Raw genomic sequence first — 24,224 nt, 5'->3', positions numbered from 1 at the left:
TCTTAATGAAGCCCGCCCCGAATTTTACAAGAATTCAGTGCGTGATTCTATGAAAATTGTTTTCAGGATTTCGTCAGAACTCCACCTAATACTCGTTTAAAAAAAATATGATTTAGAATATGAAGAAGTCTGTCCTGTTCAGAATTATGTAAGGAATTAATGAAAATATGTGAGAACCTTTCCAGGGATAATGCTCCAGTTTTGGTGATAATCGTGGCTAGGACTCTGTACTACTGCTGAGAATTTAAAGAAAATCTTGCTTCATATTTGGGAGAATCCTTCCCAAGTTTTGCGTTAAATGTATGTGAGAGTCCTGTATAAAATGTTATAAGCTATAAATTTGCCGACAATTTGTTGTAATTTTTCATGCTCAGAAGTTTGCGAGGTTCCATCTGAGGGTGTGGTAAGATTGTGTTTTATCATACACTTTTTGTCGAAAACATTGATATAAAAATCAGACTTGTAAATTAATAGTGAAGAAGTTATTTTAACATTTTCAGTCATTTGAAACAGCAATCAAATTAAGAAAGATCAAACACTAATCTATAGAATCTTCACAAAATATAGCTTAAACTTGAAGAATCTAAAGTTGTAACAATCAGCTCTGGAATGTTTTAAAGTCAAGTTAGTATAGGAGCAAAAGGGCCAGATATGAGGAGGATCTTAAAACTCCTCGCGGGCCGCACTAAATGAAGTGACGGACCGGATGTGGCCCGCGGGCCGTACGTTGGGCAGTCCTGTTCTTGATTCCTTTTTTTTGAATTCATCCACGATTACTCTCAGGAATTGCTCCAAATAACATTCAGGCATTGTTCGATGAAATCTTGAACTTTTCTAAGAATTCCTCGATGAATTTTACCTTGAATTCCTCATTAAGTTCCTTCAGAACTTCTCACTGCATTTCATCAGAATATAAGAGCAGCGGTTCAAAGATTTTTCTAAAAAAATCAATTAAATTTTCCAAATGTCCATGTATTCTTCAAAGCTTTATTGCTCCGATCATTCATAGATGTTTTTTCAGGGATTCAGCCGGAATTGCATCAAAGAATTTCTTCAGAACGTCTCATAGGTTGTAGTTGTTTTCAGTTATATTAGCAATTTATCAAATTCTAAGAATAATTTTATCAAAAATATAGAAGTTCTTTCAGAGATCCTAGTATAAAATTATCAAAGCATATTTAGAACTCACACAAGTTTCAACAGAGATCACTCTAGGATTTTCTTTCGATATTCCACGTGAATATTTTTAACAATTTTCTCCAAATCAATCTGAAAAATTTCCTTGACATTCCTGCTTTATTGAAAAAAATCTGAAACGATTTTTGTATGGATTCTTTATGAAATCGAATCTCCAAAGTAGTTCCTGTAAAAAATTCCAGATTGAATTTTTGAAGGTATCAAAAACGATTTTTTTTCGAACAATTACAATTACTTAGATAGCTCGTAAAAAATATCGAAACATGCTCCTGAAGAGATCTTTGGAATCATATGTAAGGAAATTTACAGTAAAACGAGCAGTTATACTTGTATTGCCATGAGGAATTCCAAAAGAGTCTTAGAAATAATCTTATAAAAATGTCTGTTCAACCTAGGAATCTAATTCTCATGTCGTGGTTCCTGTTAGATTTCTTTTTGTCTTTTTCATAATCCATGTACCACCAAAACGAGGTCTTGGTTCATAATTGTTTCTTTTTCAAGCAAAAAGTCTATAAGGTCCTTATTTTCGAGGTGATAAGTCGCTACCAGCCCTGAGTTTTCCAAGATATCAATTAGGAAAAAAAATACAAAACGTTCTCCAGAGAAATATTCTGGGTACGTCGAAAAGCTATTTTTTCCTTAAGATCGAATAGGGAAAAATACTTTGAAATTTATCGTTACATAATTTACCAATCTTTGAAAATATATTTTTAGTCATCTAACTAACTAACTAACATCATTACCTACTCGCCAATCATTTATGTATTTTGGAGAATTTTTCAAACCTGGGAATAATTTTCAACACCTAAAAAAACCTGGAAATATAAGGGAATTTCATTTCTGTAAACGAGTAAACATCCTGACTATGCTCGGGGAAGACTTGCAAGCAGCTCATGGGGTTCTCGAATGCCGAGTGCTAATGACGATCTTCGGCGTGCTGTAGAACGGTGTGTAGCTGAAGCTGGCTAAAGCTGGAATGATACGCTGGGCAAAGCATGTTGCAAGAATGCCGCTCAATAGCGAGCTAGGTTGATTGACCAGCTGCACCAGGACCTGGAGAGCGTGGATCGCAGTCGAGGATGGAGAGAAGCGACCATGAAGTTCATCAAGTTAATTGATATATTATTGATGAATTAATTAATCACCTTAGAAGAAATCACAAATAAAGATGACATGCAAGTGAGATTATTAGCAAGCGTCTTCGATCAATATTTAATGACTGTTCGATAAAAAACAAACTCAGGCATCGTTTTAGGTACATTTTATTTAGATTCTAACATGGTAATGCATTCAATAGGAGCTAATCTACTTGTCCTACAACGCAAAACCGATCATTACACACTTCCGTGCTTTTTTATAGCTTATCAATCATCACAAGTAAAATCTACAGAAAATAGATGAACAGAAACAGGGAGAGCGCATATCCTACTATAGTTAGTTATTTAAAGCATCTTTTTTCCAATACACTCAAAAATTTTACAAATTCGCAGTACAGGTCTCTGAATTCTGCGATTCACATTTACCACGAACGAGTTCATCTCCGGTAATCCCTCCCACGACAAAACGATCTCCTATTAACAAATTCACACTGGCCAATTGTCGGTTTCTTGTCCGCAACGGTATTATTTTAAGTGTTCGTCGTTGATGACCCAGATGGCTGACTCGGGCCGGATCGGTCCAGATTGATCAAATCTACGGTAGTTGTGCTATTCGAACCGGCCACGCCGCTATTGCTGTTGGTCGGTTTCGTCGAGTCGGCGGATTTCAGAGCGGATTTGCTCGGTGGTGGCGGAAGAGGGATTGCTGGCCGATCCATGGTCATTGGAAAGGGCAAATGTCCGCCACCGTGATGATGGTGCCCTCCATGGTGGTGTCCATGATGATGATGATGGTGCTTTCCAGAAGCACCCGTCTGAGGGAACGATTTGGGCAGCGTGTTTTGACGACTAGAGTCAGTAGTTTTGGACAATCGCTCGCTTAAAGCTTTCAGGGCAATTTGTCTGAAAAGAATGAGAAATAATTGAGATATCCGAAGAAACGCCATGATTTAAAAAAATCTAAATCGAAACGCATGATGTGCATGATTTATCGTCCAATAATATTAATTCTTTTCAATCATGATTAGCTTAATGCTCACCTCCGCCTTTCCATGTCATGAGGATCAACCCCAACGAGCGAGTGGACGCTGACTGATTGCAGTGAAGATGAATTGCTTTGCTGAGGCGTCAATCGTTTGACCAGGCCAATTCGTAGACAGGCCAGATATACTGGATTGGCAATAAGACTAACGAACGGTTGCAACACATTGGGGAAGAAGCTGGCGAAACGGAAGTTCTCTGCACTGTCGCCACGTGTTCCGTTTGAGTGCCGCTGGTAGAATCGCAGATACACCCACGAGACGTACAAACCCGAAGCGAACATCGCTGGGTACGTTCCGTCCAGCAGGCCAATGGCCCACATTATTATCGATACGATTACCACGGTGAGAGGAACGTTCCTGGAAAATAAAAGATAATACATATTATTCAGGGACATCAATAAATAGACGGAAGAAACCAATCCAGGGCTGGTAGCGAAAAGTGGTGACAAAAATACTTATTTTGAGGAAATAGTTAACAAATAGTGAATTGCGGTGTTCCGAAAGTGACTAAAAGCGACTTTTAAGCCAAATTTAATCAGTTTAGTTTCAGTTTGATCTAAGCCGTTGTTGGTTTGTTGTGTTAATGATGAAAGAAATATCTGCATTATGCATTTGTCGAGTACGGTGATGTGCTAGTATCCATCGTATTAAGCTTTGATAACCTACAATTTTACCACTATTGCAGTGGATGATGCTGATACAAAAACCGATGCCAAACAATTCTTTCCCAAAACGGCTTTCGCATTGTGCAATAAGATTTTAATAAATCCTGATCGTTTGTTGGAAATCATGCAATGAAATTATTACTTGCCGTTTTCTCTATTCGCAGGGTGGCCACCAAACCGGGAAAAACGGGAAAAGCGGGAAAAAGACGGGAATTTGAATCCACCGGGAAAAAGACGGGAAAAACCGGGAATTTGAGAAGATCACCGGGAAAATCGTCTTGAACGAACATCTGCAAGCTGTAATCTACAAAATTACCTCCAAAGAAATGATAGGAAGCAGTTATGTTTAATGCATTCTCATGGCATCTGCAATTTCAAAATAATTTCAAACAATAATTATTTAATATCTACTATGCTACATCACACTGAGGAAAGCAAACGTAAGACTGTCATAAGATTTGCTTATGGAATTACGACACAAGAAAAATCTTTTTTCATAATTCATAAGACCATCGTATGGTTTTCGGCAGATGTTGTTTCCATAATACACTTCGAAGGAATTTCGTAAGATGATCTTATGAACCATCATTGACTTGATAACAAAATCCATAAATAGTCTTATGAATTACGTTCTGAACCATTCGTGGTTCCATAAGACTGTCTTGTGTAATTTGAGCTTTAGATTATAAATTTCAATGAATGAATAATACTAATCCGCGTTGAAAAATAGGTTAACCAACTTGGAAAAATCAAATTTTCATCCATTTTGTCACGCCGCAATTCGATCAAAGCACTTTACTGTAAGCATTAGAATCGATTTGCGATACGACAAAATGGATGAAAATTCGATTTTCTCTATTTGGCTAACCTATTTTGAACGCAAAGAAGTATATCATAGCAGCGAAACATTATTGAGAAAAGTTGTAAAGAACGCCTGAATTGTTGCAGGTTTACGTTAGGGGCGGATTAATGGATGAGGGGGGTTTGTGATTTCTTACGCGTCATACAAATTGTTTTGAATTTTCATTCCCAAATCTTATTGTTTGGATCCAATTCCTTAATCTGTTCGAAAGAAAGTGTTAGTTACAGCGGAATTGATGATAAATAGAAAATATTTACCCTTTGATGCATTAGAAACGGAGTCAGCCAACGACAAATCAGCAAACACGTCCATTTCGGAAGCCATATTGAATTTCTGATAGTGAAATGAAAAAATTTGCCTCACGTGGTTCTTCACAATGATGAGCAATGGGGTTCATAAGCGTTCTTATGACATTGACAATTGATTGTTATGAAAAAATTACACTTGTCTTATGAATCTCAATCTCGTCGAATGAAATACACAAGTGTCTTATGAATCAACAAAAAAATAATAAAAAACGCGTTCATTAGTGTGATCTTATCTTAGATTTTTGCCTCAGTGCATATTTCTTAAAACTGTTTCACTCTATTCTAAGCAATGTTTTAAAATATTTTTTTGAATTTTTGTTCTCGCACTGTCAGTGTTAATATTTTTTGAACTTCTCTCGATTTTTTTTACTCGACGTTTTGAATCAAAGTTTAATTACTTATTGCAGATTGGTTAGCACTCTTCTGTAATTGCTGGATACCACAACTAATCTTGTAAACAAGCCTTTATTTATAAATGTTTTTAACATGTCACTTGTTATCTAGTCGACAAAGTTTTTGATAAGGGTGCATGTACGATTTTAATAACGATCAAGCTGTTACAGCTCATATAAAATGTGTAGAATATCCATACAAAAAGCATTACGAGAGGGTGGATGGATGTCAAAAATGATAATTTTCGGTGTTATTAAAATTGTGAGTGAGCCCTATGTAAGTGCTTCTACATGTGCGGATTTGTTTCATCCATACCTTGAACTTATTTGCTTTAGAGAAAAAAATTCAAAGGTTTAAGAATTGAAATAATTTAAATTACGTTAAAGAACTACTTGGGCATCTTGATGATTTACTCAGACACCTGGGGCTTTTGTCGACCATATTATCTGAAATTCAGCATTAAGATGCGCTTAAGGTGATTGTTTACCAAAGCCAAACCTTGAAATTTCATGAGCACGAGTCTATTTGATTCTCAACAGAGCTCTGAGCTGAAATTTCGATCGTTTTATCATCACCAGACTGCAACCAATCCATCAAATTTTCAACGCAAACAGTTGTCAGGTTCTCTAGATCTTAAAACTTGAAGTTGAAAATTCTAAGTTTGGCTTAAAGGGCTGTTGGTAAATATGGGTCAAATAGCATTCAAATTAAACCCCTGTCGTGTCAAGAGTAGGATCAATTAACCATCTCTTTCCCATGATAGATAGCTCCAGGGCTTCATTGATTTTCGACGAACGCGAGACAAATGGATTCAGATGAATACTATACCATGTCATAGCTTTCAGGATAAGATTCTATATAGATTAGAGAAATCTAATGGTTAACTTATTGTTCCAATAGTGAAACTATTAATAAACAATCAAATTACTATGAAAAAAAATAACTAAAAAAATTTAAACCGTTAAAAATTTTTTTGCAGTACTTTTCATAGAAACGATATAGAAAAAGTCTATTAAAGTCGCTGGAAAAAATGGATTAAAAACCGGGAAAATTAAGTAAAATATGCCGGGAAAACCGGGAAAAAAGCGGGAATTTCAAAATCAAAATTCGGTGGCCACCCTGTATTCGTCGTATCGTTTTCATTTCTGTCGCAATCAGTTCTCGGATTCGTCGCAAAACTAACGGCTCACTGTGATAAAGTGAGTGGTCAAAATACACCATATCAATGCTATAATAAAATGTTTTACTATAATATATAGATCTACGGGCATCTCCTTTCATTCCTCCAGCATGATGAAATATATTAAGGTGATTATAAAGCGAAACCAAAAGTTGAGGTGGGGATTGCTCATCAAACCTTCCGGTCCGCCTCATAGTTACGTACTATTTGGTGCTGGGTGTAGTTCTTGTTTTTCCAGCTGTATTGAAAAGCATGAGCCATAGTCTTTGGCATACAATCGGATCTATCTTTAGCAGAAAAGAACCGAAATGTCTATCGACGACCGGTGATTGCTAGCAGATATAGTGGAGAGCTTGTCTTGAAACGTTCATCGCTTCAAGCTAGTTGAAAAACTGAATACACTGATTGCCTGTCGATCAGAGCCGAACTAGGCATAGATCGTATACATACATCTGAATCTACATGTCTCCGATGTGTCCGATGTATTACATCGTTCCAGGTGGGAGTTATCTGATATGTGAATATGGTACCATAACAGAATTTTCCATCTGAACGAAGTGATAAATCATAATATTCCGCAAACTGTATCACACATCTACAGAATGTATTGCGTGAAGTTAAGACACAGCAGAGTATTGGGTACATAGGACCAAGTCCCTGCCGGGTGGCGCGAAACTGATGAGCGATAGACAATAGAATCAACAACACTGCCATACATCAATAGTGAATTCTTGTATGTAGCCAGTATAAATAACAGAATCATCAACTTCTTGAACATTCTTTAACTGAAAACAGGATGCTTGTTTTATCAAACATGCTCAATCTGCACCTAAAATCTCGGATCCAAATAGTTTTCTAAATAAAAATTGTGTCTAAATAAAACGTGTAGGCCAACAAAACATAATTGAGTAGGAGTTTACAAGTTACTTAGGACATGGAAAGCAGTTTAAATTAATCTATTACTAGATCAACACTAATGCTCACATTTTTATATTCTCATTTCATCATGGTCCTCATTGCTCGAGCGGAGACGAACACCCTGGAGATGGAAAAAATCGACAGCGCTACGATAAGGAAACGTAACAGATGAGAAACTATCGATACATTTATCAATTATAAAACCCCGTTTTAATGTTAACACTTTGTTTCTGTTTTTTTCTGTTTTTTTTTTCGTTTCAGCAATCAAATAACCGAATCAACTTTACTATCTGTTCATTTCTTCTTCGTTATACTTATAGTCCTTCTGGCACTGAACCGAGTGGTGCGCCTTCCGCTTTCTTACTGGTGCTGTTTTTCCTGTACATTTGGCATAGTGTCGGAGGTGGTGTACTGTATTTGCTATGAAACGCGCTACTTTCGATATTGTGCTTAGCGTGTGGGGAAGCAGTACTAGTGGTGAAGCGGAGGGCGCCATTCGGTTTAGTGCCAGAGGGACTATATCTATTTAATGTATCTGAAGCTTGTGGGACCGCTTTAATTCCGGCGCCTGCTTGTGGAAGATCCCGGTGTGCTAAACGGTATAGGACATGTTAACGGGGGAGGCTTGGTAGGTCCTCACCCAGCCCGTGTCTAGATAGGCAGATAATTGTCTGCCAGGGTGTGGATTGAGCAATTACAATTGCAATTACAATTATAAAGCGAAACCAAAGTTTGAATTTTTTAAGAGCACAAGTCTTGAGTACCAAACAGCGCTCCGCGTTGAAAATTTATCCAGTTGATCACCTCCAGTAAGCAAGCAATTTGATCGATTTTCAACGCGAACTGTTGTCAGATACTCCAGGCTTGTGCAATCGAAAATTCAAAGTTTGGTTTCGCTTTATAATCGCCTTAATTTCCTCTAAAATTCATTGTTCGCCATCAAAATTCTGCCCAAAAATACAAGCACAATTCCTTTTGAACGAACAATCATGACAGCTGCTCACAGTGCAGCGAAAACAACACAATCAAAATTTCGTGAATTATAGAAGTTTTACGGCGTGTGATCGGAATAAAATCCTTCAGTGAAGAAGTGCGAAGATTTTCCATAGTGAGAATAAGTGCCCGGTGAAGTAAGTCACAAAAGGGGGCGGTAAGAAACTTGTATCGTGGTGTGGCTCAGTCGATCGCTAAGCATTTCGCTCGGATCGTGTTCGTCCATGCGATTTCGGTGAAAAAGTGCAAAGTGGATAATTGAACTGAAGTTATTTGTCGAAATACAGTAGTTTTATTGCATTTTCGGTGTTCAAGTGTACGAACCATAACAACTTTTACAAAATTAAACTTGGGAAATTGATCTATGTTGCAGGTAAGTTTGAATATACGCCGTGGTGGAACATTTTAAGATTGATACGATGAATAATAGCGCTTACGACGAAGTATAAAAGCCCTAGGCTTACAAATTCTCCTCTGCACTGTTGCTTGCGTATAGCACTAACCGAACAATTCGGTGAACACTAACTCCAAAGAATCTCACTGTTTCTCTGTTGTACAAATAAGAAGCCAAGACCTGTGGTTGCTATCAGTGGTGACTCGTAACCTCACTTTCTATTTGTTCTACGGGTCTAAAAATGATTATTTCGGCAAATTTAAATCATAAATTAAAAAGGTAATTATTGAAATCGTCTTGTCTAACAAATCTCGATTCATTACCGTGCCAGTACCATATTATAGACAGCGCCATATTCTGAATTAGACAGCGCCATATTCTGAACGGTCCGTGCCTTATGTTGAACATTCATTGTTTTACATCTTCGAAACATGATTCATTGTAACACTTCAAAACTAAAATACATGGTTAACCCTTTCTTTCCCACGACTTTGATCGCCTATTTCTTCACGAAAAAAGCGTTTTTATCAAACGTACTTGAACAAACAATGTTGCAAATGGTCTTAATTTTTCGAATTCGGTAAAAAAGTTTTCGGTTGTTTTTCAATAGAAAATTGATTGTTTATCAATAGTTTTAATATTGAAACAGTTAGTTTACTTTTGGATTAATCTGATGAGTATATAAACATATTCTAGTAACTATTATTAAGTATTCATCTAATTCGGGTTGTCTCCAGTTCGTCGAAAACTAGTGGAGCTCTGGAGCTACCATGGGAAAGAGAGGGTTAAGTTGTTTTTTCAACAAAATTATACGTAAATTTCGTTTGCTGTCCATAATAAGGAACAATGTGTGTTCATAATTAGGACCATTGATGTATATGGCGTCCATTATTAGGAACATGCATGTGCCAGGCTAACATATGATTTTTAAAATAATTGATAACTGATGGACGTTTTATTTTAATCTCTACGTTTATTTAGATATTGGTCAAATGCAACGGACAAGACAAACCAATATCCCAGCTGTTGAAATCCTTAATAATTTAAGTTATTCAAATGGATTTTCTTAACCGTTCAGAATATAGTGCTTGCACTGTACATGCAAATTTGTTGCTGAAATTCAAGAATTTTTATTCGTGGAACAGGTATATTTGAGGTTAGGGAATCGCCACTGGTTGCTAGAGCTATGAGATATATGTATTGCTTAGTACGATTCGAGGAATCGAAGCAACCCGATCCAGCAGAAGGACGAATAATTATATATAAGTCTCAAGCCGTTTTAGTTACTGTCAAAAGCTAACTACAAACAAGATGCGAAAACATTTGTTGGTGGATATTACCGCTAGCAGAGAAGTGAAAGAAGCTAACATTTAGGATGTTCTTCAGCACTATTTCATGACTGTTTCATAAACTAACGCTAACTATATGTTTAACAATGATGATTTATCCTTATCTATGAAAAGCTGAACAAGTTACTTGAAATTCAGCTTTAAAATTCATTTTAAATCAATGCTAACTGCAGTTCATTTTTGTTTTCAATTTCAGCGAAACGGCATTCGGCCAAATGACGCGGAACCATTTGACATAAGGTTTTTTTGGTATAACGCCATTTGACATAACATTTTCTCATCAAGAACAGGCATCTTTTGAAAGAAGAGATATAATTATGGTTATGTCAAATGACCTTTATGAGGGATTCCACGGAGGCATGCAAGTCGATTCTGATCGACCATTTCAAAAATATCTGAAACTTTGCACAGTTTTTCAGTTCCATCTAAATCGTCATTTTCCGATATCAAATCTTCAAGTTGAGTCACGACTAACTTTTCAAAAGGGTGTATGTGAAAATGGTTCAAAAATATTCAAAAAGCTGCACAGCAAAAACGGTTCGTTCGATTGTTAGACAACTAAAGAAACAAAGTTAGACAACTAAATAAAGATTCAAAAAAAAAATACACACAGTAAAAAAAAAAATTTTTGCATTAAAAAATATCATTTTTGTCACAAAAACTCAAATATCTCAAAACCCTATCGGAATACCAACTTAATTTTTTGAGGGAAAACGGTCCATTATATTAGCTATCTACCATAAAAATTTGGTGATGGTAAGCCAATAAACAAAAAAGTTATGACATTTCAAATATTTGACAAATTTGACACTTAGTGAAATTTTTTTTTTTTCATTGTTAATTTTTTTTAGGACCGCAGTTTGTTGCTGAATTTTTTGTTAAGGGTACCACATGAGGTTAACAAGTTGTTTTCATGATATTTTATTTAATTATTCATAACTATTATAGCATCTATTAGAAAGTTAGACGCGATCCAGTGTTGTGATCTAAAGTCTTGATAGTGTCATATTTTTTATTGTACGTAACTGAAGAAAAATTCTCTCAATAGTGTTGAAACCTTTTGATAGAAGAAACCTATAAGAAATCTAATATTGAAGACAAAAGCTACAAAAAAAGTTTTCTATACAGGTAAGTTTACCTCGTAGAGAACAAGGCGGGTCTATACCCAGGTGATCTAGTATACGTAAAGCAGGTCGGTTTTCTCGGCGCTGGTTTTCTCCACAAAGTTAAAATCTGATTACATCTGATTATCTTCAAATTAGGACCTGAGGATGTGGAAAATACAGGAAAGGTTCTCGAATCTAGCCACGACAAGGAAAGAAAAATTATTGATTTTGTCGATGCTGCCAAGCTCGTGGTCTATTCAAGACGCCATTGATGAGTTCAAAACCAATAGAAATACAGCAAAAGAGTCAAAACAATTCAAAAATAACTGTCTTGCAACCAAAAATGCTAGGTCGAGTACTTCATTAACAGATGAGACAAAAGAAAAAAATAATTCAATATTTTGAAGACGATGAAGTAAGTAGAGCTATGCCTGGCCAAAAAGATTATGTATCTGTAAAAAAAGATGGAAAGCGTCAAGCAATCCAAAAACGATTAATGATGACTACTTTGAAAGAAGCGTATACACGCTTCAAGGAAATTAACGAAAATATTAAGGTAGGTTTTTCCTCATTCGCAAGCCTTCGTCCAAGGCAATGCAAGCTTCTATCCAATTCAGGAACACATAATGTTTGTGTGTGCACAACACACGAAAATATTAACCTAATCTTACATAGTTTGAAAAGAATCAATTTATCAAAGGATATTAAAATGTTAACTGGTAGTCCTTTGTGTGAAAATACAACATCAAATTGCTATCTACGATCTTGTTCGGATTGTCCAGATTCTTCATCATTGGAAAATACTTTATTCGCTGAGTTTGAAGAAAATTATATTGATCAGTTATCATTTGAGCAATGGGTGACCACGGATAGGTGTGACCTAGAAACTATTGTAAAACCTGTAGATGAGTTTGTGTCATTTTTTTGCTTGAAATTAGAAAGTTTAATTCCTCACGACTTTATTAAAACAGAGCAATCCCGCTTTACGAAAAATACATTACAAGATGGTGAATTTTTAGTCATTTGTGATTTTTCTGAAAACTATAGCTTTGTATTGCAAGATGAAGTGCAGTCCCATCACTGGAACGTACAACAAGCTACAATTCATCCATTTGTTATTTATTTCAACGGAAGTACGCAAATTGAACATATAAGTTTTATTGTAATTTCCGAAGATTTAAGACACGACTCAGTATCTGTAAATTTGTTCATTGCCAAAATGATTAACTTTTTACGCGTTGATAAGGATAAAGAAATCAGAAAGATATATTTCATGTCTGATGGAGCAGCATCGCAGTACAAAAACCGTAAGAATTTTTCGAGCCTATGTCAATTTAAATCAAAGTACGGAATTGATGCAGAATGGCATTTCTTTGCTACGTCACATGGCAAAGGTCCTTGTGATGCTATTGGAGGAACCATAAAGCGCATGGCCACAAGAGCAAGTTTAGCCAAAGAACGTGAGCATCCAATTAAAACTGCAAAAGAACTATTTGATTGGACGAATCGCAGAAAAGAAGAAGATTTAACAAAATTATCATTTTGTTTTACTACTACTGAAGAGTACGAATTAACGGCATCAGAGCTCAGCGAGCAATATAATAACGCGAAAACGATCCAAGGAACCCAAAAATTTCACTGTTTCATTCCATTGTCAGAAAATAAAATTAAAGCAAAACTACACTGAAACAAGCGTTGCAGTAATGAGAACCATGAACGTGTTTTTAAATTTACAATTCCAACCACGATTGAGCTATCATGAACGCTTTTTATTTGCGTTTCGTTCCCTCTCAATCCAACCGCGTCGATAGCCGAGCGGCTAGCGTTCGCGCTTGGCAATCACCAGATCCTCGGTTCGATTCTGGTCTGCTGCAAGTTTTTAACCATGATATAGTAATTTTTACTATACAAATGGTGCCATGGTAAAATTGAATGCACAAAATATTCTAAATAAATGCGAATTTAGTCTGCACAAATCAAGTGGCGTTATGTATTTAATTTAACCCTCTGATATAGTATTTTCAACCGCAACGCTGTTCTCAGTGTATACTCGAACTGTACTGATAATGATGCAAAAGTGTTCTATATTGAGCTTGAGCTTGAGCTTGATTGGCCGCCCGTGGATGCACTCCAGTATCGCCAGATCAGCTGCACTTACACAAGGAACCAACCGAATGACTGCTTGGGACTAACAGGCATCCTCAGTGTATAAGTGCTGGTGATCTTCTATTTTTAGGCAACAATGGCACCTGCCACGTCAGAATGTAGACCAATGAGGGGAAGGGGGAGGAATTGATGATGCATTGAACTGGCTCCCACGTAGACCGTATATTCCACTGCATCCACGTCAGTTCATGCGGGAGTGTATGGATTGGGGGAAAGGCATGGCAGAGAGGTTTGCTTTTGTGGTTAGCAGACTGCCTATGTATCAGGCGTAAGAAAGGCGTGCGCGTGGAAGTAGGAAGCGTTAGGGAAACGGTTTCTTGTCCGTCTCTGGTTCTAGCGTTTGCTATGAACGAATAGTTTAGATAGAAGCAAGTGAGAGATATAGAACTACAAAGTACGAGGAAAGGGACGGGCCTGGGATTGAACCCATGACCTTCTGCATATGAAGCAGAAGCGGTAGCCATCAGACCACCAACCCCGTCTCCATGATGCAAAAGTGTTCGATATTGTAAAAAAAATGAATAACAATAAATAAATAAATAAGTATTAATAACATGTTTTCATGATCTCATAACGCATACCCAAATCCAAAACTTTTAAAGTTTATATATAACATTTAGAAACTCATCGATCATACTCTAAAAAAATATACTGGTAAAAAAAAATTTTATTTTCGTGTAATCTGTTAATTCATTTTAATTTATACATATATACATATACATATAATATTTATACATATACATAATATTTATTCATATAATATACATAATACTAATGAATACATGAAAACGACTTGTTTAATTCACGCAAGGCCCTTAACAATAAAATCAGCAACAAACTGCGGTTCCCGTAATAATTTACACCGAGAAAAAATTTTTTTTTCTACTAAATGTGAAAATTGTGACATGTTTGAAATGTCATAACTTTTTTGTTTATTGGTTTACCATCGCCAAATTTTTATGGCAGATAGCTAATATAATGGACCGTTTTCCCTCAAAAAATTACGTTGGTATTCCGATATGGTTTTGAGATATTTGAGTTTTTGTGTCGAAAATTATGTTTTTAATGCAAAAAAATTTTTTTTTTTACTGTATGTATTTTTTTGGAATCTTTATTTAGTTGTCTAACTTTGTTTTTTTAGTTGTCTAACAATCGAACGAACCGTTTTTGCTGTGCAGCTTTTTGAATATTTTTGAACCATTTTCACATACACCCTTTTGAAAAGTTAGTCGTGACTCAACTTGAAGATTTGATATCGGAAAATGACGATTTAGATGGAACTGGAAAACTGTGCAAAGTTTCAGCTCAATAGAAAAAAATGAATTAAAAAATTTACCAAATTTTGGTGCTGTTGCTTGGAATCACTCTTATGCTAAATGACCGTTATGTCAAATGGTTATTATGCCAAACGGCGTTATGCCAAACGACCATATACCAAATGGCTTTAGGCCAAATGACCCATTCCCACAAGAAAAGTTGGTCGATTTTTTCGTGGAATTACTGGAAGAGCTCCTAATTATGAAGCAACTCTTGATACAAACTGTCGATGAAATTATGAAGATGACAGAAACAATCAGCGTAGTAACTACTCGGGTTTCTTGGAAAAAATCTCTTAACGAATTTCTTCAAACTCTTCTCCTTTTTCTTTCTGGCGTTACGTCCCAAACAAGAACATAATTTGCTTCTCAACTTCTCAACAAGGCGCTTCCTTTTTCTTCTTATTTTTTCTGGCGTTTCGTTCCAACTGACACGAAGCCTGCTTCTTAGTTGAATGTCAACCGAGCACTTTATTAACCAAGTTATTAACTAACAGCATTCTTTGCCAATTGCAATTCGACCAAAAACAAAACGGGATTCGAACTCACGACCCTCATTATGCTCATGCTGAATTGCAACGATTATGTAGGTGCCTCCTAATCTTGCTAAAATAACGATCTGTTGCTTAGTAGGATGATAAGAAACGAGTGAGAAAAAAGCACCGGTCTGCATTCCTCCGGACTCGTATTCATGTTCATGTGCAGTAAGTATATGTCCAACTACACAATTTAATGTTGAATGCATTGAACTATGTAGTTTATTTTGCTTTCTATGTTTATTCAATTTTTTGCAAAGCTCTAATTGATCCATAATTGTGGGACCAGTGTAATATCCATAGGAGAAGGTATCGACCGTTATTGTTTTATATTCTATTTTGTTATGGCTATATCGGTCATGTGACTTAAAGTTAAGGGGAGTCTGTAGAAGCTTTTTTAAATGATAGAAATGAATAGGTTGATAGGCGTCGCAAGGGAGCGACAAGATTTAAATTATATTAGGTGATGAAAATTGACCAAGCCATTTTAAAGTCAGTAAGCATCGAAGCGTCTTGTATTTTGCCTAGCTTCTCTGCTGGAAAAAGGTTGGCTCAAAGCTTTGAGCTTTGCTACCAACTGCTGGATCATATAGTGACTGTCGGGAAGAGCACACATGATAGAGACATATTGAAGCTTCCTGTATTTTGCCTGTGTTGGTAGCAAAGCTAAAAGCTTTGAGCCAACCCTTTTCCAGTAGAGAAACTAGGCAAAATACAGGACGCTTCGATGCTTACTGACTTTAAAATGGCTTGTTCAATTTTAACCACCTAATATAATTTAAATCTTGTCGCTCCATTGCGACGCCTATCCACCTATTCATTTATATCATTTAAAAAATCTTAAATCTTAAAGGAGGTGGCATCGATCCCATCAGCGATTATGGGGCCTATTTTGTAAATCGAGCACATTCATGTGACTCGTCTGTAATCACTGTCGATCAAAGTAAGCATGCATATTTCAGATGTCACTCGTCGACTCCCATACAGGGGGTACACGCAACGAGGTGCGCCTACCGTTCATGTTTTGTGGGTGTGTTCGTGTGGCTCAGAACGCTGCTAGACATCCCGCTGTTTGAGTGTTGAAAAGCATCAGCATTTGCTACCTGTCATGGCCCGCGTTTTCGACCTGTGCTGTTTGGCCGGCCCGCGTGAGAAATGATGCTGTTTGGGACGGCCCGCGTGAGAGATGATTGTTAGGCGAGCTTTGTTTGTAGTTGACAGCCGTACACCCACCCTGCTCCCATAGTAATCCAGTCACATAGAGTGACAACTGTCGAAAAACTCGAGTGACAGACCGTGTCGAACGATATTTTTTGGTCGACAGTGACTCCAGTCGAGTCATTTTGATCGACTCGACTTATAAGATAGACCCCTATGTTTGATGAATAAAACATGTTGATTTCTATGTGCTGTAGGTTTAATGAAATGTTTGTTGATTTGTGTTGTAAAATAAAGAAGGGTGACTATGCAAATCTTTTTCCGATCTTTTTGTTTCGAGAAAATAAGATTCCAAGGAGGGTAATCTGCACCCTAAATTTGCAGTTCTTCGATAAACGATTACCGACTGTTCGGTTGTTTTGACAGCTGAAATTAAAAATGCAAATTACCGAAAGATCCGTAATCCATTCGTTTACCGAACCGATTACCGATCGTTCAGCTGTTGAGATTTCGGTAAATGGATGACCAAATTCGGTAATTTAATCTAAGTGTGTAGAAGCAGCTTCCTGAAGTATAAAAGCATAAGAGACTTTAAAGAGATCTTTGCAGACTCTTGAATTTTGTATCAGGATTCACTGCAACAAGAAAAAGGTCAACTCCTCCAATTTTCAAAAGCACGAAACTAAAGAACCAAACATCCGTTCGAGTTGAAAACTTGATTGATTGGTCACTCGATGGTGGTGAAAGCAGAAAACAGTTGCATGGTTTTCTTGAAGATTTGAAGTATGGCTTCTATTTTTCTGCCATTTTTTCTTGAATTTCGGCTACGTTTTATTGCCGGAAAAGTAGTAGCAAAACCTTTAATAAGAGACTACATAGTGACTGATTTCAAAATATGTGATCAAGACACTAAAAGGTGTCTCGCTACCAGTCTTGCTGAAATACTATCCACTCACCTATTTGAAAACTTTCCCAGCGGGGTCCGGGCAATCAAATGATCCGGCATGATTTGCGTTACGGCCACACTAACAGCTGAAAAGGTACAAAATTTTGATTCATGAGCCATTCAAACATAACCATCGAGCCCCTGTCCCAAAATAGATACCTGCATTCATCCCGGCCAATCCGTGGATGTGAACGTCGAACAGAAATTCCGCGTCTTTGGTGATCATTGAGTAGAACAGATAGTAGAAACTGGTCAGGATCGCCACCCCGGTGTTGGTGATGGCAAAATACTGCAGCATCTCCATTTGGCCCCAGGACGGTTCGATTAGCTTCCCGCACAAACCCACCGTAATCAAATCGACCAACACTTCCCAGAAGTGCAACTCGATGAAGCAGAAGGTGAATATCGTCCAGATCCAGAAGGTCGGTGGCATCAAATATCCCGGCGTGACGCTCAGGATATCCACGGCACGGTCCGAGAAGGACAGCGCGTATCCGACCAGGGTCGAAATGCAGATGAACTTAATCGATGACGAAGTGTTTCCCAGCAGGGCAGAGAACTGCTGCCGCAAGTACATTGCGTTATTGCTGCCGCTGCTCGCCATGGCCAATGTTCCGTGGAGGTCGTCCGATTGGGTTTACATGGAGAACTGGTTCTCTTCTGTGGATATTATTCGCTACCGATAGATGAGGGTAAAAATCGTACGGGAAATCACTACAATGCGACGAATTCCTTCGAAATGTTTTGCAGACGTGAATGAAAATAAAAGATTGCTGCTAGCTTTGACAGCTCGCTGTTGATCATCAACGGACGCCACTAGCGGCGTTAACGGTCACTAGCGGAACTAAAATTTATACAAGCTCAAATTATGGAAAGAGCCTCCGATATTTTATAGGTTAACACGGAGAAAAATCCTAATTTTGAGTTGGCAACACAAGTAGCAACATCATGGTGGTGCTGTTATCGATAAGTTACTTGAATATGTTCATTAGACAGTTTCACAAAAATCAAAATTTCTGGGATTCAACCAGTCACCCCCAAGTCCTAGTTGCAATACTAAAACAAACTACCAGACAAATTTTCATCCAATTTGGAGAAGATTAGGAGGTGCCTCAAGTCGAAATTGTGTTTTTTGGATATTTTTTACATTCAAAAAATTCTACCGAGAATTTGTAAAAATGAAAATCAGAATGAATACCACTAGTTGAACGAATTATTAGTACTTAAAAACTTTTGAGAACACTGTATGCCGATTAGAGATGGTTTTGACCTCATAAAATTGATATCTGTTCATTTAAGTACCTGTAAAACATACATTTCTCTACAGTTTTTGTTCTACGAGATTCTAAACCTCATGCCTAATCATAAAAGTTCAATCGTAGTATCATTTCTTTGTCATTTCTGAACATTATTGTAGTACATCATTTTTGTATCCGAATTACAGATAAATTGTAAAAAATCGTCGGAAATACGACTTTTTCAATGATGGATGATGATTGAAGAAAACATCTAGCAAATATCATTAAAGCAGTCGTGTTTCAAACAACATTCGCATTTGATGCCAAGCATTTACATATGTGATATAGCCCCGAGGTCAAGCTTCTCGACTACTGAGCTGCACACGGTGCGTTTTAACCCAACTTCTTTTTGACGATTCCATAGCCACCAGATGTCGGAATGATCGCATAGCTTTGAAAATATTAACCTATCTAAATAGAAATAGAAATACAGAGGTTTACAAGTAAAGTGTCACGAATACCAACGCACGATCAATCATACACAAATCGATTTCCTCAGAATGAAAACGTATCGATGTTTGTTTGACATCATTTGAGCTTTCACTCAACGTCAGTCCAACAAGGAAATGAGTGTTTGGCAGCAATTCTGTGGTGTCCGGCCATTTGGCCGAATTACGAACAAAAAAAAAATCAAGTTGCTAAATTGCTGATGTGTAGGATTCATAAGTGTGGCCCAATAACTGATCAGATAATTAATTTGTTGATTGTGATGTGGAGTTTTCAAATGTTTCAAAGACTGTTTATTTCGTTCATAACCACTAACAGTTGGCGCCAGCGGCAAAAATTGCAGACAACAACCTTTCGGTGCGGTAAATGGCTGGGCATGGCGTACCATTGGTACCTCGCGTACCTGCAGGAATAAAATAGACCCCTTTGTGCGGTCCTTAGCCTCTTGCCCAGCAACTCCTATCCCTACCTCCTCGTGGTACTGGCCGGGGTACGAGTAACCTTGGGGAAGATCGGGTAACCAACCCCCGGTGGGAACTTTGGTCGTATGCTGACAGGGAAGGGGGGGTTTGCTTTTGCAAACCTGGAGCGTCTGTACTCCACGTTAGGAGCGGCTCACAACAGCGTCTGTTCCCCATGTCAGGGGCGGCTGATCATCGTCCGAGTGCCAGAGAAGGACTCTAAGCTAAACTGCGCACTATGGCCCTCCGAACATTTAGGGGGAATGGTCCTCTGGAAATCTAGGGGGTTGGTGTCAGGCCCTGCAAGCCAACCGTAAAAACACATCAGCACAGGAACGTCAACGAGAGAATACGGACCGGAACAATCGGCAAAGACCACAGCGACGAAAATGGACTAGCGATTGGAAACTCGGTACGTGGAACTGCAAATCTCTCAACTTCATTGGAAGTACTCGCATACTCTCCGATGTACTGAAGACCCGCGGTTTCGACATCGTAGCGCTGCAGGAGGTGTGCTGGACAGGAGCATTGGTGCGAACGTTTAGTATACCATCTACCAGAGCTGCGGCAACACACGCGAGCTGGGAACAGCTTTCATAGTGATGGGTGATATGCAAAGGCGCGTGATCGGGTGGTGGCCGATCAATGAACGAATGTGCAAGTTAAGAATCAAAGGCTGATTCTTTAACTTCAGCATAATCAACGTGCATAGCCCACACTCCGGAAGCACTGATGATGACAAGGACGCATTTTACGCGCAGCTCGAACGCGAGTACGACCGCTGCCCAAGCCACGACGTCAAGATCATCATAGGAGATTTGAACGCTCAGGTTGGCCAGGAGGAGGAGTTCAGACCGACGATTGGAAAGTTCAGCGCCCACCGGCTGACGAATGAGAACGGCCTACGACTGATAGATTTTGCCGCCTCCAAGAACATGGCCATTCGTAGCACCTATTTCCAGCACAGCCTCCCGTATCGGTACACCTGGAGATCACCTCAGCAGACAGAATCGCAAATCGACCACGTTTTGATCGATGGACGGCACTTCTCCGACATAACCGACGTCAGAACCTATCGTGGCGCCAACATTGACTCCGACCACTACCTGGTGATGGTGAAACTGCGCCCAAAACTATCCGTCATCAACAATGTACGGTACCGACGCCCGCCCCGGTACAATCTCGAGCGGCTGAAACAACCGGATGTCGCCAATGCGTACGCGCAGCATCTTGAGGCAGCGTTGCCGGATGAGGGCGAGCTCGATAGAGCCCCTCTTGAGGACTGCTGGAGGACAGTCAAAGCAGCCATTAACGACGCTGCCGAAAGCGTTGTCGGATATGTGGAACGGAGCTCAAGAAACGATTGGTTCGACGAGGAGTGCCAGGAGGTTTTAGAGGAAAAGAATGCAGCGCGGGCTGCAATGCTGCAGCATGGTACGCGGCAAAACGTGGAACGATACAGACAGAAGCGGAAACAGCAAACCCGCCTATTCCGGGACAAAAAGCGCCGCCTGGAAGAGGTGGAATGCCAAGAAATGGAGTTGCTGTACCGTTCTCAAGAAACGCGGAAGTTCTATCAGAAGCTCAACACATCCCGCAAAGGCTTCGTGCCGCGAGCTGAGATGTGCCGGGATAAGGATGGGAGCATCTTGACGGACGGACGCGAGGTGATCGAAAGGTGGAAGCAGCACTACGATGAACACCTGAATGGCGCAGAGAACACAGGCACAGAAGGTCAGGACAGCGAAGGCGATGGCTACGTCAGCACAGCGGACAGCGGAAATCAACCAGCTCCCACGATGGGGGAAGTTAAGGATGCCATTCAACAGCTCAAGAACAACAAAGCCGCTGGCAAGGATGGTATCGGAGCCGAACTCATCAAGATGGGCCCGGACAGGTTGGCCGCTTGTCTGCATCGGCTGATAGTCAGAATCTGGGAAACGGAACAGCTACCGGAGGAGTGGAAGCAAGGCGTTATATGCCCTATCTACAAAAAGGGCGACAAACTGGAGTGTGAAAATTATCGTGCAATCACCATCCTAAACGCCGCCTATAAAGTGCTATCCCAGATTCTCTTCCGTCGTCTATCACCTATAGCAAACGAGTTCGTGGGAAGTTATCAAGCAGGTTTCATCGACGGCCGCTCGACAACGGACCAGATCTTTTCCGTGCGGCAAATCCTCCAGAAATGCCGTGAGTACCAGGTCCCTACGCACCATTTGTTCATCGATTTCAAGGCGGCATACGATAGTATCGACCGCATAGAGCTATGGAAAATCATGGACGAGAACAGCTTTCCCGGGAAGCTCACAAGATTGATCAGAGCAACGATGGACGGTGTGCAAAACTGCGCGAAGATCTCGGGCGAACACTCCAGTTCGTTCGAGTCTCGGCGGGGACTACGACAGGGCGACGGACTTTCGTGCCTGTTGTTCAATATTGTGCTTGAAGGTGTCATGCGGAGAGCCGGACTTAACAGTCGAGGCACGATTTTCACGAGATCCGGACAATTTGTTTGCTTCGCGGACGACATGGATATTATTGGGAGAAAATTTGAAACGGTGGCAGATTTGTTCACCCGCCTGAAACGCGAAGCAACAAGAGTCGGGCTAATGGTGAATGCGTCGAAAACAAAGTACATGCTGGTTGGCGGAACTGAGCGCGACAGGGCCCGCCTAGGAAGCAGTGTTACGATAGACGGGGATACCTTCGAGGTGGTGGACGAGTTCGTCTACCTCGGATCCTTGTTGACGGCTGACAACAATGTTAGTCGGGAAATACGAAGGCGCATCATCAGCGGAAGTCGTGCCTACTATGGGCTCCAGAAGAAACTGCGGTCAAGAAAGATTCACCCCCGCACCAAATGCACGATGTACAAAACGCTCATAAGACCGGTAGTCCTCTATGGGCATGAGGCGTGGACTATGCTCGAGGAGGACTTGCAAGCTCTTGGGGTTTTCGAACGCCGAGTGCTAAGGACGATCTTCGGCGGCGTGCAGGAGAACGGCGTGTGGCGGCGAAGGATGAACCACGAGCTCGCTCAACTCTACGGCGAACCCAGTATCGTGAAGGTAGCTAAAGCTGGAAGGATACGCTGGGCAGGGCATGTTGCAAGAATGCCGGACAACAACCCTGTAAAGATGGTGTTCGCCACGAATCCGGTCGGAACAAGAAGGCGTGGGGCGCAGCGAGCTAGGTGGATTGACCAGGTACACCAGGACCTGGAGAGCGTGGGTCACAGTCGAGGATGGAGAGAAGCGGCCATGAACCGAGGGAATTGGCGAAATATTGTTGGCGAGGCTTTATCAAGATAATTGATGTAAAGCCAAATAAGTAAGTAAGTAACCTTTCGAACATTCAGTTTCTTTTACCGGCCGCCGAGCGGCGACACTGATGTTTGTATTCCTCTCACTGATCGCGCTACGCTGGATTCTCAGATTTCTCAAACTTTCAACACAAGCGCATGGAAGAATGGTAGTCGGAGAGCTGTCAAAACGTATGGAAAATAATGAAAATCGTAAATTGCTCGCAATTAGGAAACTGAATCAAAAAAGTAGTGATTAGAAATCAAGTGTAAAGTGAAAACATAACTTTTTGTGTTTAGTTCATCTTCCGAGGTGCTTTCTTTGCTTCAGGATTTCGTTTTTACTACCATTGAAAAAGAGCCATCTATTGCCTTTTCAGTTTTGAATATCGCCCTATTTGTGAACTCCAAAACTTCTGATTGCTGGAACTATAAAATAATTTACACATGACGATTCTAGTAATCGAAGCAAACTGATCCTGCTGAAGGACGAATTAGTCGAAGACCGTTTTAGCTACTGTCAAAAGCTGACCCCCCTGCGAAACCCCCTGCTGGCACTTATTACCGCTAGCAGAGAAGTGAAAAATTGTTTGCATTTACGATTTTTTGCAATCAGTGCCGAAGACTGTTTCTTACACTAAGAATATGCTGAAGAAGTTCTTTGAAATTCAGCTTTTAATTTTTTAACAAGTGCATTCTAACTGTAGTGCACCACTGTTTTCAAATTCGGCCAAATGGCGTTCGGCCAAATGATCCGGAACCCAATTCTGTATATGTTTACTTGCTGACAGCAAACAAAAGCAATGTTGTGATAGTACTCACAGCAAACAAAGGAAATTTTGTCAACATTGCCTATACTACGCAGGTAATTGGATTGTTCTATGTATAGGGCCCAGTCACATATTTCATAACGCTGCAGAGGGTGGGTGGATGTCTTCAAGATATTACAGGGGTAACAGGTCGTACAAAATTCAGAAAATATTCTTACAAAATGCGTTATGAGGGGTTGGGTGGGTGTTGAAAATGGCCATTTTGGCGTTATGAAATTTGTGAACAAAACCATAGAAAAATATCGCAATAAATAAAT

At 39.4% G+C, this 24,224-nt stretch overlaps 1 protein-coding gene across 1 annotated transcript; it reads right to left on the bottom strand.

The window, feature by feature from the left end:
* Positions 1 to 2,443: 2,443 nt before the first annotated feature.
* On the bottom strand, positions 2,444 to 18,432 carry LOC5564926 (transmembrane protein 115). The gene is made up of 4 exons (XM_001649239.2): positions 17,787 to 18,432; positions 17,638 to 17,713; positions 3,335 to 3,694; positions 2,444 to 3,197 (listed from the first exon to the last, which is right to left on the bottom strand). The coding sequence occupies exons 1-4, from the start codon at positions 18,229 to 18,231 to the stop codon at positions 2,825 to 2,827; spliced, it is 1,254 nt and encodes a 417-aa protein (XP_001649289.2). The 5' UTR covers positions 18,232 to 18,432; the 3' UTR covers positions 2,444 to 2,824.
* Between the last annotated feature and the right edge of the window lie 5,792 nt (positions 18,433 to 24,224).

Source organism: Aedes aegypti, chromosome 2, assembly GCF_002204515.2.
Source record: "Aedes aegypti strain LVP_AGWG chromosome 2, AaegL5.0 Primary Assembly, whole genome shotgun sequence".
Taxonomy (NCBI): domain Eukaryota; kingdom Metazoa; phylum Arthropoda; class Insecta; order Diptera; family Culicidae; genus Aedes; species Aedes aegypti.
The sequence above is the reverse complement of the archived record's forward strand: the minus strand, read 5'-3'. Positions and strand labels throughout refer to the sequence as shown.